This window comes from Salvelinus fontinalis, chromosome 22, assembly GCF_029448725.1.
Source record: "Salvelinus fontinalis isolate EN_2023a chromosome 22, ASM2944872v1, whole genome shotgun sequence".
Taxonomy (NCBI): domain Eukaryota; kingdom Metazoa; phylum Chordata; class Actinopteri; order Salmoniformes; family Salmonidae; genus Salvelinus; species Salvelinus fontinalis.
Window position 1 is genome coordinate 8,624,162 of NC_074686.1, and position 16,405 is coordinate 8,640,566.

General features: G+C 42.1%; 1 protein-coding gene across 1 annotated transcript; it reads right to left on the minus strand.

The window, feature by feature from the left end:
- LOC129819700 (tyrosine-protein kinase STYK1-like) lies at positions 1 to 11,093 on the minus strand. The gene is made up of 9 exons (XM_055876196.1): positions 9,562 to 11,093; positions 6,867 to 7,082; positions 5,024 to 5,257; positions 4,422 to 4,603; positions 3,801 to 3,878; positions 3,234 to 3,448; positions 3,102 to 3,142; positions 2,866 to 2,962; positions 1 to 2,708 (listed from the first exon to the last, which is right to left on the minus strand). Exons 1-9 carry the CDS (start codon positions 9,614 to 9,616, stop codon positions 2,513 to 2,515), a joined length of 1,314 nt encoding a protein of 437 aa, XP_055732171.1. The 5' UTR covers positions 9,617 to 11,093; the 3' UTR covers positions 1 to 2,512.
- Positions 11,094 to 16,405: the final 5,312 nt, after the last annotated feature.

The window sequence follows — 16,405 nt, forward strand, 5'->3', positions numbered from 1 at the left end:
CAGAAGTGGTAGTGCTTTTATTTTGCAACTGAAGTGATGAGTGTTGTGTAGACTGAACTTATGTGTAATCGCTAGTAGTGCTCTTTACGTGACAGTCCTATGGCTGGTTAAGACTTCTGAGTTTGTTAAGGCATATTTGTTAGGCAGGGATCCCAGCTCAACTAAGAAAATAAAGGATCACTTTGCTTTGTGGTACGACATACCTTAAAGGGAAAATCAAGTGATATACATGTACGATACATCATCATGAGGATGTGGCTGGTGACACTTTAATATCTTCGAAACTGCTGACATGCAAAACATATTGGGACTGTATTAAATGTGGACTAATGGGGGAGGGGAAAATACCAAAAGATTGTTTTGGTGGATTTTTCCCTTTAACTAACCTTCCCTGCTGGGCTAGATTTTATGATGAGAAATTTATATTTGATTAAATGGCAGACTGATGGCACAGTGGTTGTTTAAACGGATAAAGTGTGAGTGGCCACAGTTTACAAGTAGAATTATATATCTGCTAGTGTGGGATAGAGACCCAAGTAGGGCTTTGGAAGACACCGGCATTGTAGCCTGCAGGGAAGGTTCATTTGGTTTTCTGTTGGAGCCACATAGATATTCAGTATATAGACAGTGGATAAATATATATACATACATACACTGAATATACCAAACATTAGGAACACCTTCCTAATATTGAGTTGCACCCACACCTTTTTCCCTCAGAACAGCCTCAATTCGTCGGGTCATTAACTCTACAAAGTTCCGAAAGCGTTCCACAAGGATGTTGACCCCAAGCTTCCCACAGTTGTGTCAAGTTGGCTGGATGTCCTTTGGGGGGTTGACCATTATTGATACACAAAGGGAAACTGTTGAGCATGAAAAACCCAGCAGCTTTGTCGTTCTTTTATTTTTTTGTAATCTTAAAAAAATCTTTTACCCCTTTTTTGTGGTATCCAATTGGTAGTTACAGTCTTGTCTCATCACGGCAACTTCCTTACCGTGCGTCCACCAAAACACAACCCAACCAAGCCACACTGCTTCTTGACACAATGCTCACTTAACCCGGAAGCCAGCCGCACCAATGTGTCAGAGGAAAAACCGTGCACCTGGCATCCGTGTCAGCATGCACTGCGCCTGGCCCACCACAGGAGTTGCTAGTGTGCAATGGGACAAGGACATCCCTGCCGGCCAAACCCTCCCCTAACCCGGACGACGCTGGGCCAATTGTGCACCGCCCCATGGGTCTCCCGGTCGCGGCCGGCTGCGACAGAGCCTGGACTTGAACCAGGAGCTCTAGTGGCACAGCTAACACTGCAGTGCCTTAGACCACTGCGCCACTCTGGAGGCCCAGCATTGCCATTCTTGACACAAACCAGTGCGTCTAGCACCTACTACGATACCCCATTCAAAGGCACTTACATTTTGTGTCTTGCCTATTCACCCTCTGAATGACACTCATACACAATCGATATCTAAATTGTCTCAAGGCTTAAACATCCTTCTTTAACCTTCTTTGACTTGTCTCCCCCATCATCTACACTGATTGAAGTGGATTTAACAATTGACATCAAAGATCATAGCGTTCACCTGGATTCACCTGGTCAGTCTGTCATGGAAAAAGCAGGTTGTTTTGTATATACACTGAACAAAAATATACATTTGTTTACATCCCTGTTAGTGAGCATTTCTCATTTTCCAAGATAATCCATCCACCTGACAGATGTGGCATATCAAGAAGCTGATTAAACATTATGATCATTACACAGGTGCACCTTGTGACGGGGACAATAAAATGGCACTATAAATGTGCAGTTTTGTCACAACACAGATGTCTCAAGTTCTAAGGGCACGTGCAATTGGCATGCTGACTGCAGGAATGTCCACCAGAGCTGTTGTCAGATCATTTAATGTTAATTTCTCTACCATAAACCACCTCCAATGTAGTTTTAGAGAATTTGGCAGTAAGTCCAAACGGCCTCACAACTGCAGGCCACGTGTACCCACGCCAGCCCAGGACCTCCACATCTGGCCTGTTCACCTGCGGGATCATCTGAGACCAGACAGCTGATGAAACTGAGGATTATTTCTGTCTGTAATAAAGCCCTTCTATGGGGAAAAACTCATTATGATTGGCTGGGCCTGGCTCCCTAGTGGGTGGTCCTATGCCCTCCCAGGCCCATCCATGGCTGTGCCCCTTGCCAAGTGATGTGAAATCCATAGATTAGGGCCTAATTAATTAATTTCAATAGACTGATTTCCTTATATGAACTGTAACTCAGTAAAATGGTTGAAATTGTAGCATGTTGCGTTTATATATTTTTTTCAGTATAGTTATGTTCTGATACCTGAGTGTTTCTTCAGTCTCTCACATTGTGTTGAGGATAGTATGGCACCTAAAGAAAAACCAGATCTGGTATTTTGACATTTGAAACGCTCTTCCAGCAGTCTTCACGATAATGTGAAAAAGCGACACTGAATTTAAGACCTTGATTTAAACAAGAAGCCCAGGAGCCAATCAGAGAACAGTGTAATTGTGGGCCTCTCCATATCCCGCCTCATGCAGGTACTTCTCAATGTCCAGTGGCCCAGGCACTCGAAGAACTGGCCTATTGTTGGCACTCTTCTCTCCTGATTGAAGCTTCCGGATCACCTCAGCCAATGCAGGGCGCTCGTGTGGAGCGAACTGGCCACAGGACTTGATTATGGAATACCTGAAAAGGGTACAGTAGCTTTTGTAACTAATTTTAACTGGTTTTGTGGGGATCATTGTGGCCACTTCTACCAATGTCTAAGAACTAGTACTGTTATATGTTTTCTGTGGTATACTAGGTCCTTATTAACGGATTATTACTTAATGTGGTCGCTTACAGTGAGTTAGAACAATTAGCTGGTCTCTTCTGGGTCTTTCCTCTCTGGAGGTATTGGAGAAGATCACCGGCCATGACTTTAGGGAATGGTGGGTCACCTACAAAGTGGAGGAATAAATTAGATTATTAGGGTGCGTATACATGATTAACATGATATCCGTGGGATAAAAGTTTGTGATGGTTGTAACAGTTCAACAGACCAGTAATGATAGATTATTTATTTAGAAAAGCATTTACCGAGTGTCACCATTTCATGGAGCAGGATACCAAAAGACCAGCTGCAAAAAAGGATGTTTGGAGAGATCACTGTCAAAGTTCAAAGTCTCATGACTTTTTCATACTATATGTCCAATCAGATTGGCGACTTACACGTCACTGCTTTGACTGACAAGTCTCCTGGCCAATACTTCTGGAGCCTGCCACTTCCTCGTCTCAGTGTTCTCCAGCTCTCCTGGAGTTCCTGCTTGTGTTTTCCTGCGGTATGCTGGACCCAATCCCCACAGTTTAGCCGTCAGGTCTCTGCCAACCAACACGCTCCGAGCTCCGACGTTGCCATGGATACAGCTCTGACCATGCAGGTATTCCTGAATGCACAAATAGAGAGGATGCTGTGTTTTACAATGGCTATGGAACATTCAAGCATGTAAAAGCCATTCATACAGACGAATCAAGTAGGTAAGGCCAGGAGTTTTTCCTAAACACACAACTTGATGAGGTAAATCTATTGGCCCTACTTATAAATTAAAATGATATGCATGCATTAACCCTTTTACATCAGCAGTTGTCACTAAGTGCTTACACAGTTCTGAATAAGAATGATGGAATCGTCAGATCGACATTTTCATGACATATGCACACAACTTGAACTATCATTTTCAATTGTAGACATACGGACAGAGATGGATGGAAAGGAGAGCGAGATAGAGAGAGACCAACCAGAGCAGAAGCCACTTGTCCTCCCATGGTGAAGATACGCTTCTCTGTGATGTCGCATGGGGACTCCCCACCTGTGTCCTGCCAAGAAACAGCACTGTGAGTCTCCATTCACACTATCACTCATGGTCATGTCCATATTCACTGTAGTCTATATGATTACAGAGTGTTTGCTCAACCTCTTGAGATCCACGTACAACTCGAATGTTCAGGCATACCTGGCGACAATTCACGATTTAAGTAAAAGTTGTGCAAGGCAGATCTCTGGCTATGACCCGTCCCTAACACATCATCATGTTCAGTATACTCCAGTCTGTAGGAAAACGTTTTGGTGAAACAATCTTTCTTCGGACAAGTTCAAGTAGGCTACCTCTTCGTTTCACTCTTGTTTTATACAGTGTTCTCCCTGTTGAACATCCCCAGCTATTTGGCAATGTAGGAGTACCCATAGAGATGTATATAAGCCATTTTAGCATGGACATTGCCATTGAGGGCTTCCACCATGCTTCACCCATTTTAAAGTAGTCAACTGGGTGGGGATTCCTATGGGTCGTAGCCTCAATGGCGCTGCCCATGTGGTCATAAATATAAAGTCCTCTATCCATCTCTATGGGAGTACCATACCTGCCGACACCTCCATAGGAACCCCAGCAGGTCCCTGTGCTCCAGTTCCTCCATCACGGTGATGTGGGGGGTACGTAGGGAGAGCACGCCTATCAGACAAGGCAGGAAGGAGTGGGTCCCCAGCTCAGACAGGAAGGAGGCAAAGCCCAGGAAGGACTGGCGCTCGCTGGCATCAGCTGTCTCTGGGGGAGAAAAGGTGCATGTTGAGATTTACTACAGTGCAGTTGGACTGCGTAGAATCACTGATCTACAAATTACCTAACATCCCTCATAACTACTCAATATGTTATCAAGATTAGTGATTTTGTGCCTCGCTTTGCTTAAACTGATCCCCTCAAACACACCGAATGTGTCTGGCAGTAGGCCTTCTACATCTGGCAGTAGGCTACTGAAGGGAAATGTAGTCATTTTTCTTATGGGTTGGCCTAGGTCTGTTGATTTGAATATCGAATCAAGATGTCATAGTGACACCAAGACCAGGTAACATCCCCAAAATGTCAGGTTTTATTCTCATAAGCCTGAAGGTCTTACAATACACTGACTGTCAGTCTCTGGATGGGAGCGTCTACTTTATAACTCCAATGTATATCAAAGAATGTTACCTTTAAGTGTCCGTAGAATCACATCTCTGTTGTCCATCCTTGCCCGGTAGAGGGTGACAGAGTCGTTCGGTTTGACAAAGAAGGACAGGGGCAGCGGAGTGACTAGGTTGAAAGAGCCATGCTGCCCCTCTCTGGGCATCTCCGGTACTGCAGAAAAGGTGTCTGGGGCGTCACGCCGGGTCGGAGTGCTCATCGGTAACACCTCATGCTCCAGTGGGTTCAGCTCAGGAGGAGCTGCAGGTAAACAGATGGGTATTACGCATATATCAAATGATATATATGAAATTCCTCAGACCAAGAGATGCAACTCATGCATTATAAAACAAAAATCAGTCTATGCCAATGTAAGCTTTTTAAAGTAGAAAATAACTTTGACTCTTGGTTGAGGTGGAGAGGTGAAGCCAAATCACTAGCACAAAAGACACAATACATCTCCTTCAAATGTTGATATTTGATACACAATTAAATTTTCACAATACAGTAAATAGCCTATTAAATAGTCGACAAGTTAACAAATAATGTTACGATCTCTTAATGCTCGGCTATGAAAAGCCAAATGACATTTACACCTGAGGTGCTGACCTGTTGCACCCTCTACGACCATGTACGGCCACGTACGCATATAATCTCTACCCGACACAGCCAGAGAAGTCTGGCCACCCCTCAGATATTGGTTCCTCTCTAGGTTTCTTCCTAGGTTTCTGCCTTTCTAAGGAGTTTTTCCCTAGCCACCGTGCTTCTACATCTGCATTGCTTGCTGTTTGGGGTTTTAGGCTGGGTTTCTGTATAAGCACTTTGTGACATCTGCTGATGTAAAAAGGGCTTTAGAAATACATTTGATTGATTGAAATGTTGGATTCACATCTCTAACTAAAGCAAAAATAAAAAAGTTCAAGAATAGGATTAAACCAGTGGCTCAGATGAAACTATGCAAGCTTTAGAAATCCTTTAAAATGTTGATATTTGGCTGCATTGTCAACCAAACACAACTCAATATTACTTTTGTAATACACGATCTGACAACGTAATGTAACAGTATTTATTCAACCTTAAAATGAGTAACACATCCATGGCCACATTTTGAAGTTAGCCTATAAATGTCTTCTAATGAAAGGATAGAAAGTGTGCATGTTCAAGATAGCATGCCAAACTCGCAGGTCTGTGGAGATCTATAATAATCTGTGAAGAATCTTGCGCAGCATTGATCACTTGCACTATTGTATTTGAATGTAATCTTAACTGCAATCCAGGTCATTTGGTTGTGCCATTAGATGAAGCACAGTGAAAAGACATTAAGTTGTTGTATAAATGCAAAATATCTGACATTGTATTCCCATTTGAACTTTGTTCTGTTTTTAAATGGTTGAAAGTGCAGGGATTTAGACACATTTAGATGACAACTAAACCAAATAAATCTGACATTGTTTTTCCATTGGAATTTGGCCATACCTTTTTAGATGGTTGAAAGCATAGTGATAACACATTGGGGATTCAACAAACTTCTTTGTCTTTTTGATTGGGTGAATAAAGATGAATCTCATTGATCAACGTCTCAACCAAATATTACCCACATTTCCATGTTGAAATGAGGCAACAAGGACACAAGATCTTGGCAGGATGTTGGCTTCTCTATGACATTTCGATGACACGCATCCCATTTCTGACTCATCCTCTCTGTCCCGACTGACAACACAACTTGTGAAGACGTATTGAGCTGGAGCGTCAATACATTGCCGGAAGCAACCCATCTGTCTAGAAAGACTTGTACAGAGTGGGAAGATAAAAGTATGCTGACTCATCAGTCAAGCTCATTGGCATTACATCAATGTGCACACCAACTTACCCTCAATGCCCTGTAGGTTCTGTCTGGCACTTTGCCTCTGTGTGTGTCTGCTCAACCTTCTGGTACTGTGTGGTCGGGCTACGATTACGCTGGGTCGTCCGCGGATTCCCTTTCCAGGGCAGCACCTCATCAGGAGAACGATTAGCAGAGTGACCAGGAAGCTCGCAAGGAGCAGGATGGGCACGATGATGACTTCCTGTTTGTACACTGTGATCTCTGAGAGACAGAGAGCGAGAGAGATCAATATCAGAGTTAGAGTATTACTACCGTTGGGCACTTTGACAAGGCACTTAACGACTAACCTGTTACAGATGACCCTGTGCTGCAAATGGTCAACATTTCAGAATCACATTGGGCAACAATAGAGTGAATAAGAACCAAAGAAGTATAGAATGGAAATGGTTGAGGATGACTATGAAGAAGCTTATTTTTCAATACTATTCTTTATGTCTGTCTCCCTGAAATGGTGATCTTTGTGTTCTGTAATGTCTCTGTCAACACTATCGTACATGCCATTTAAAAGCAAGCAGGTGTGGTCTGGCATTTGTTTTGATAGTCAGAAACATGAGTAGGATACACTTGAAGTAGCAAGAACAGTACATGCCAATAGGAAATAAGATGATATGAATGAGGGGCACGAAATCACCCCTGACAAACAGTAATTACGTGTCTGAAATACAGTACCAGTCAAAAGTTTGGCCACACCTACTCATTCAAGGGTTTCGAAGAATCTCAAATATAAAATAGATTTTGATTTCTTTAACACTTTTTTGGTTACTACATGATTCTATATGTGTTATTTAATAGTTTTGATGTCTTCACTATTATTCTACAGTGTAGAAAATAGTAAAAATAAAGAACACCCCTGGAATGAGTAGGTGTGTCCAAACTTTTGACTGGTACTGTATTTCAGACACGTAATTACTGTTTGTCAGGGGTGATTTCGTGCTCCTCATTCATATCATCTTATTTTGTAAGCTACTTACAATATGTACACTGCCTTCATTTAAAGGTCCAAATGCAGTGGGTTTTATATCAAATCGTTTCTGGGTAACAATTAAGTAACTTACTATGATTGTTTTCAATTAAAAATGGTCAAAAAGCAACAAAAATACCTTTTTAGTAAAGAGCAATTTCTCAAGCAAGAATTTTGCTTGGACTGTCTGGGAATGGTCTGAGTGGAGAGGGAAGAGAGGTTTGGCAGAGAGGTTTGGAACTCTTATTGGTCAATTAAATAATTTACCACCTGGTGAAGTGACCAGGCAGGCCAAAACTCCATCCCACCAAAACAGGCTGAAATTTCAGGCAGTCTTTTCAAACAGCTCTTACACTAAAAGGGCATTATCATCATTTTCACAATATTATTCTAACCTCGTAGTGTGCAAATATATTTTTAAAGCACTGGAAAATCTAGTTTGACTGCACTGGGCCTTTAAGTGCAATGGAAATAGCATACTGAAAAAAGTGTAGATTGTGGTACAACATGTTTGCGCCACACCTTGATTGTTTGGCTAAGTCTACCTACAGTGCGCCAGCCAAAGTAACTGGAATGCTTAAAGCCAATTGTTAAGCTAACAGTCTGGTTTTTATTCATTCTTCTTGTTGCTTAAAATCTTCTGGAGAGTCTGAACCATCTTTCCCCTAACCTGTGTTGCTCTGTAGATTGACAATGTACCGGACAACGCGGCAAACCCTGTGCTGTTCCCAGCCTGTCTTATGGGCATGCTGGATATGAGTACTGTGACAGCAAATGCAACACATTTCTGTTATCTCTGTATAACGGATCAAAAAATATTGTATAGTGTTTTATTAGGGCACACAGTGGAAAATTTGTGTTTCTTATTGGACAAATCTAAGTTGTTTTCTTTTTGTTTTATATTCGTTTGGTACCTAATAAATCCCAGTGCCTCTAATCCATATTTCACAGGTCTGATGCTATCTATGTAGTGTTTTATGTATCCAAAATGTTTTCTAGACTGTTGGAAGTGGCTTCATCGTGTTGGTTGCAGCTCCTTTGCTACATCTCTGTTTGGTAAAGGCTGGGAAAGGGAACAAGTCTCCAGATTGCCATATTTATTCAATTTGACAAATTATCTTTACATAGCATACCCCTTGAAATGTATGTTTGGTTAAAACACAAAGATCTTGTGTAAAAAAAAAATGACTGTGATGTCGATCACATGTCAGCACAAATAGAATCTCAGTAAATAGACAACCAGTTTGTGACAGAATGTTAAAGCCCACTTTTTACACTGGTGGGAAGATCAGCAAAACGGCCCAGGAATATATCAGTGGACAGCTAAATGAACCTGGTTAAACATTTCCTTATTATTTCCATTTCATTGTCTATCGCAGTGTTTCCCAACCCTGGTCCTCGAGTATCCACATCACTACACATTTTTGTTGTAACCCTGGACAAACACCTTATTGAGGGCTTGATGATTAGTTGACACGTTGAATCAGGTGTGCTTGTCCAGGGTCACAATACAAATGTGTACTGTTGAGGATACTGGAAGACCAGGGTGGGGAAACACTGCTCTATCGAATCTAAAGAGTCCATGGAGTTCATGGAGTGTTTCTAGTCAATACCTTTGGCTTGGAGACCCAACAGCTAGTGGGTGTAAGTTGTAGAAGGTGCAAGACAAGGCGACACAGGAGAAGTAGAGAAAAGGGATCATGAGAGAGGAGCACTTACCACAGATGGTGTCCCCCGGTTGACACTGATTATCAGCATCAGAGTAGGACGACATCCTGAGGAGTGGGAGCGAGCAAACACACAGATATCATCATTAGATTACCACCGTTCAGCAGCCTCATAAAGCCCTCGGCTGTAGCGACACAGCATGGAGTATTCAACACCTTCGACTGTCACACAAGACACATAAAGACATCTGGAGTCCATTTTCTCCGTCTCAAAGTTGATTCCACTGCATTTTTTCATTCTTTCCCTCTAATCAGGGACTGATTTAGACCTGGGACACCAGGGGTATGCAATTGATTATCAGGTAGAACAGAAAACCAGCAGGCTCCGGACCTCGTAGGGTAAGAGTTTAGTACCCCTGATATAGGTTAGTCAATGTCTACTTTAGGAAAAGGAAAAAGACTGTACACTTGTACTAGTGTCATACAATTCTCATGTCTTGCACTTTTTCCCCCAATCGATAATGATGACCATGTGATTATTGTGAACCCTGGTACATGTTTTTGTTATTCTGTGTACATATGTTTTGACTGTGCTAGTATAATTGATGTAATCTCAGAGAGATGGCTTTCTGAATGAATAACCTAGATTAACTCTAGATATTGGAATCCCAAGTAACTATGGTATCTGGGTAGATCTGATGCTGAGGCAATTTAAGATGCAGTAGTGTGACTATGGCTATAGTATAATCACACTGACTGCAGGAGGCGCACAATATGGCAAGGTTAGTGTTATACCACGCTTGGCATTTGGGATGTGTCCTAATCACGTAAAACCCTGAATGGGTTGGGCATGCTGGGTGATGTAAAAAATCTTCCCAGCGTGGAATAGTTCTGATTGTGACATCATGCTGTAAAAAATCTTCCCAGCGTGGAATAGTTCTGATTGTGACGTCATGCTGTAAAAAATCTTCCCAGTGTGGAATAGTTCTGATTGTGACGTCATGCTGTAAAAAATCTTCCCAGCGTGGAATAGTTCTGATTGTGACGTCATGCTGTAAAAAAATCTTCCCAGCGTGGAATAGTTCTGATTGTGACATCATGCTGTAAAAAAATCTTCCCAGTGTGGAATAGTTCTGATTGTGACATCATGCTGTAAAAAAATCTTCCCAGCGTGGAATAGTTCTGATTGTGACGTCATGCTGTAAAAAAATCTTCCCAGTGTGGAATAGTTCTGATTGTGACATCATGCTGTAAAAAAATCTTCCCAGTGTGGAATAGTTCTGATTGTGACATCATGCTGTAAAAAAATCTTCCCAGCGTGGAATAGTTCTGATTGTGACATCATGCTGTAAAAAAATCTTCCCAGTGTGGAATAGTTCTGATTGTGACATCATGCTGTAAAAAAATCTTCCCAGCGTGGAATAGTTCTGATTGTGACATCATGCTGTAAAAAAATCTTCCCAGTGTGGAATAGTTCTGATTGTGACATCATGCTGTAAAAAAATCTTCCCAGCGTGGAATAGTTCTGATTGTGACATCATGCTGTAAAAAATCTTCCCAGCGTGAAATAGTTCTGAAATTGAACAGCATGACGTCACAATCAGCACACGATCAGAACAATTGGAAACTATTTCACGCTGGGAAGATTTTTTTACATGACACCGGGGCATTGGTGCTGCATCATTGGTGGTATTTAGGCTTGGGTACAGTACAGTATGTTACATTCAACTACACCATTTTTAAGTCTCATCACACAGTCTGACTTTAATTGGTCACTATTCATTCTCTGATGACACTGCTGTTTGAAGTTATTTCCATATGATTTGGGCATGACATTTGAAAAATGCTATCGTTGATAACCTCTTCCTAATTTAGTAGGCAGGTTCAGGGCAGGTCAATGTGACAAGTAATTATTAGGGGCTATAGTAGGAAGAGACTGTGTGTCTTGGCACTATATGCCCTATATAGTGCACTACTTTTGACCAGAGCCCTATGGGCCCCACTACATAGTGAATAGGGTGACATTTCAGATGCATCCCCTGTTTTCGTTTGTCACCACAGAGATAAAACAACAGCCGGTTGTATGGAACAAGTAGAGGTCCCATTGACAGTTCCCTGGACATTTGTTTCTTAGATGGAACTACAATTTGAATCAACTTGAGACAACAGAGATTGGGCCAATTCTCTTTCCTCTTGCTTGAGGATAGATTTACTGCTGTGCAAATGTAAAATGTAAATGTTCAAAATGGCAAAATTGATCAAATACACTGTCACCTTAAGAACCAGTTGTGTTGTTTATGCAGCCATATTTAGGATTATAATACTATAATAACATCCTTTACTTACAACATGGCTGCCTAGCTTGGGGGACCTGTATTTACTCAACAATGTTATCATTGTCTTGCCAAATTATCATACAAGACGACAAGTTGACAATGGTAGAAACAAATTGGTTAGGCATGCTATGTCCTTCTCACCTTACTTTATTTCAGGTCACAACCTGTCTAGATGAAGGATAAATCCAAGGAAAAGTGAAGTCAACACTTGAAAGTCACCTGACTCTAGTACTGTCTACCTGGATGTGGTTATAGCAAGTTATATATAGGCTTAGGGTGTGTTTTGTCACCTGTTTCTGTCACTGTCCTCAGGTAACTATAACGAGTCGCGGTCACAGTACACTCCTCCACATAGTGTTGTTAGGAAGCACATTCGGACAGCATTTCTCCGTTTTCCCCTCCCTCACCTCTTTACAAGTATGTGTGTCACTCAACCAGCCTGGCTGCATTTCTCTTTGACATGCATTTCTCGCACACAACCCCCACACACACACACACACACACACACACATACACAGCACATAATACAAAACATGAAACTTTTCGGTTTCAATATATTGGACCTTGTATTTTAGCCGACAATGTATTTTACCCTTTATTTTAACCGTAAATGTACATTTCGTCACACATTTTATTGTGGCAACCTACGTGGCATGCTCCCCGTGTAAGGCTGATTCTCATTTATTGTGTAATGGTATTATGTCCTCAGCATCCAAAGCTCCTCATAGGAAGCAGTAGTATTATCACGTTTTGATATGAGCTCCTCATAAGAAGCAGTAGTATACTCATGTTTGATATTTGCTCCTCATAAGAAGCAGTAGTATACTCACGTTTGGTATTAGCTCCTCATAAGAAGCAGTAGTATACTCATGTTTGATATTTGCTCCTCATAAGAAGCAGTAGTATACTCACGTTTGATATTAGCTCCTCATAAGAAGCAGTAGTATACTCACGTTTGATATTAGCTCCTCCATAAGAAGCAGTAGTATACTCACGTTTGGTATTAGCTCCTCATAAGAAGCAGTAGTATACTCACGTTTGATATTAACTCCTCATAAGAAGCAGTAGTATACTCACGTTTGATATTAGCTCCTCATAAGAAGCAGTAGTATAATCACGTTTGATATTAGCTCCTCATAAGAAGCAGTAGTATACTCACGTTTGATATTAGCTCCTCATAAGAAGCAGTAGTATAATCACGTTTGATATTAGCTCCTCATAAGAAGCAGTAGTATACTCACGTTTGATATTAGCTCCTCATAAGAAGCAGTAGTATACTCACGTTTGATTTTAACTCCTCATAAGAAGCAGTAGTATAATCACGTTTGATGTTAACAATCGTCTATTATAATCCCCATGTGATAAATCCAGTTTGTGATATTTGCCATCTCCCACTTTCCCAGCCTCTCTGTCAATCTCTCTCTTCTGTTGTTGTGTGTTTCTTTCCTCATGTTTCTCTGCTTTGTAACTCTCACAGGTTAGCCCTGCCCTTTGCTGCACCTTTTCCTCCTCAACCTTATCACCTCTTCACGGTGAGTTCTGTTTTTAGACTTTCGGTGTGTGTGTCCTTTATTGTGCAAAGTGCTACGGTGTGTGGGTTTGCAATGCCCTCACAACTATTTTAGTCTCCTCCTAATCACCGGTGTCCATCAAAGGTCAAAGGTGTTGTCGATTCACAGTGCCTCCAAGTGGCCAGTCAACACCTGGGATTTTCCATTACTTTTCTCAAAGTGAAACTGCTCTATCCACCCCTATTAACAATCAAAGGCACTGAGGGTGTTGGGAAAGTAACTTAGGTACTATTAGGCTTTTGGTGCACTGTCACTGTAGCTCATGAATGAGGCAAGGGAAGTTTGCCCTGCCTTACAGTGGTATGGTACTGTATACAGGGTGAGTGGCTTTGCAATGGCATGTTGGGGTTTCTTTTGTGTTTTGTAATCACTCACCAGTTTTCCAACACCATCGGAAAAACACCCATGGAAACTGCTTGCTGTCCATCTGTTAACTGTTAAAGTAACTGTCCAGTGTTTGCATATTTCTATGAAATATGACTACTAATTACTTAAAATATCAGTGAAATAGTTTTCTTTCCAAAACATGTTAATTAAGTTTGTTAAAAAGCAGCTTTTCTGTGTTAATGGTGTCGGCGTATTCGTCATAAAAAAATAGTAATGCATGTTGACCGCTGGTTGGCCAACTCAGGTGTATGACATCATACACCTTTCCTCAAACATGTTTGAAGTGTGTTTAAAAAAAACACACTGCTCAAAAAAATAAAGGGAACACTTAAACAACACAATGTAACTTCAAGTCAATCACACTTCTGTGAAATCAAACTGTCCACTTAGGAAGTAACACTGATTGACAATACATTTCACATGCTGTTGTGCAAAGGGAATAGACAACAGGTGGAAATTATAGGCAATTCGCAAGACACCCCCAATAGAAGAGTGGTTCTGCAGGTGGTGACCACAGATCACTTCTCAGTTCCTATGCTTCCTGGCTGATGTTTTGGTCACTTTTGAATGCTGGCGGTGCTTTCACTCTAGTGGTAGCATGAGACGGAGTCTACAACCCACACAAGTGGCTCAGGTAGTGCAGCTCATCCAGGATGGCACATCAATGCGAGCTGTGGCAAGAAGGTTTGCTGTGTCTGTCAGCGTAGTGTCCAGAGCATGGAGGCGCTACCAGGAGACAGGCCAGTACATCAGGAGACGTGGAGGAGGCCGTAGGAGGGCAACAACCCAGCAGCAGAACCGCTACCTCCGCCTTTGTGCAAGGAGGAGCACTGCCAGAGCCCTGCAAAATGACCTCCAGCAGGCCACAAATGTGCATGTGTCTGCTCAAACGGTCAGAAACAGACTCCATGAGGGTGGTATGAGGGCCCGACGTCCACAGGTGGGGGTTGTGCTTACAGCCCAACACCGTGCAGGACGTTTGGCATTTGCCAGAGAACACCAAGATTGGCAAATTCGCCACAGGCGCCCTGTGCTCTTCACAGATGAAAGCAGGTTCACACTGAGCACATGTGACAGACGTGACAGAGTCTGGAGACCCGTGGAGAACATTCTGCTGCCTGCAACATCCTCCAGCATGACCGGTTTGGCGATGGGTCAGTCATGGTGTGAGGTGGCATTTCTTTGGGGGGCCGCACAGCCCTCCATGTGCTCGCCAGAGTTAGCCTGACTCCCATTAGGTACCGAGATGAGATCCTCAGACCCCTTGTGAGACCATATGCTGGTGCGGTTGGCCCTGGGTTCCTCCTAATGCAAGACAATGCTAGACCTCATGTGGCTGGAGTGTGTCAGCAGTTCCTGCAAGAGGAAGGCATTGATGCTATGGACTGGCCCGCCCGTTCCCCAGACCTGAATCCAATTGAGCACATCTGGGACATCATGTCTCGCTCCATCCACCAACTCCACGTTGCACCACAGACTGTCCAGGAGTTGGCGGATGCTTTAGTCCAGGTCTGGGAGGAGATCCCTCAGGAGACCATCCGCCACCTCATCAGGCGCATGCCCAGGCGTTGTAGGGAGGTCATACAGGCACGTGGAGGCCACACACACTACTGAGCCTCATTTTGACTTGTTTTAAGGACGTTACATCAAAGTTGGATCAGCCTGTAGTGTGGTTTTCCACTTTAATTTTGAGTGTGACTCCAAATCCAGACCTCCACGGGTTGATAAATTTGATTTCCATTGATCATTTTTGTGTGATTTTGTTGTCAGCACATTCAACTATGTAAAGAAAAAAGTATTTAATAAGAATATTTCATTCATTCAGATCTAGGATGTGTTATTTTAGTGTTCCCTTTATTTTTTTGAGCAGTGTATATAAAAAATCTCCAACTTATGCTTTGGCTACGAATACGAGTGTAGAATGAGTCAACAACATTATTTGGCTATGAGTTATGAACAGAATATGAACTTTTAAAAGTGAGATTTTCACTTAACAGTTACTTTAAACACCCAAAACATCAGCGCTGAAGGGGCTGTTTTAAAATGCTCTGAAAACATCTTGTGATGTGAAAACCCCTGTTCTTTCCCTACCTCTACCATAGTATGTAATTGTCCCCTTTCTGGGCATTTAAATGTAATTTCAAATGCCAAGATAATCAAGTTTTTAATGAAGTTCAGTATTGCCTTAAAGTTGCACTATTCAAAAATCTCATTTCCTGGTTTGTAATGGCCATCTTGTGGTGAAGGAGCGGACCAAGGCGCAGCTGGTGATGAATACATAAAGATTTATTTAAAGACGAACACGAAAAACACTTTGAAAATTACAAAACAAGAAAACGACGTAGACAGACCTGAACATGTGAACTTACATAATAACACGAAGAACGCACGAACAGGAACAGACTACATACACGAACGAAAACGAAACAGCCCCGTGTGGTGCGACATACACAGACACGGAAGACAATCACCCACAAACAAACAGTGAGAACAGCCTAACTTAATATGGTTCTCAATCAGAGGAAACGTCAAACACCTGCCTCTAATTGAGAACCATATCAGGCAACACATTTAACCCAACATAGAAACACATAACATAGAA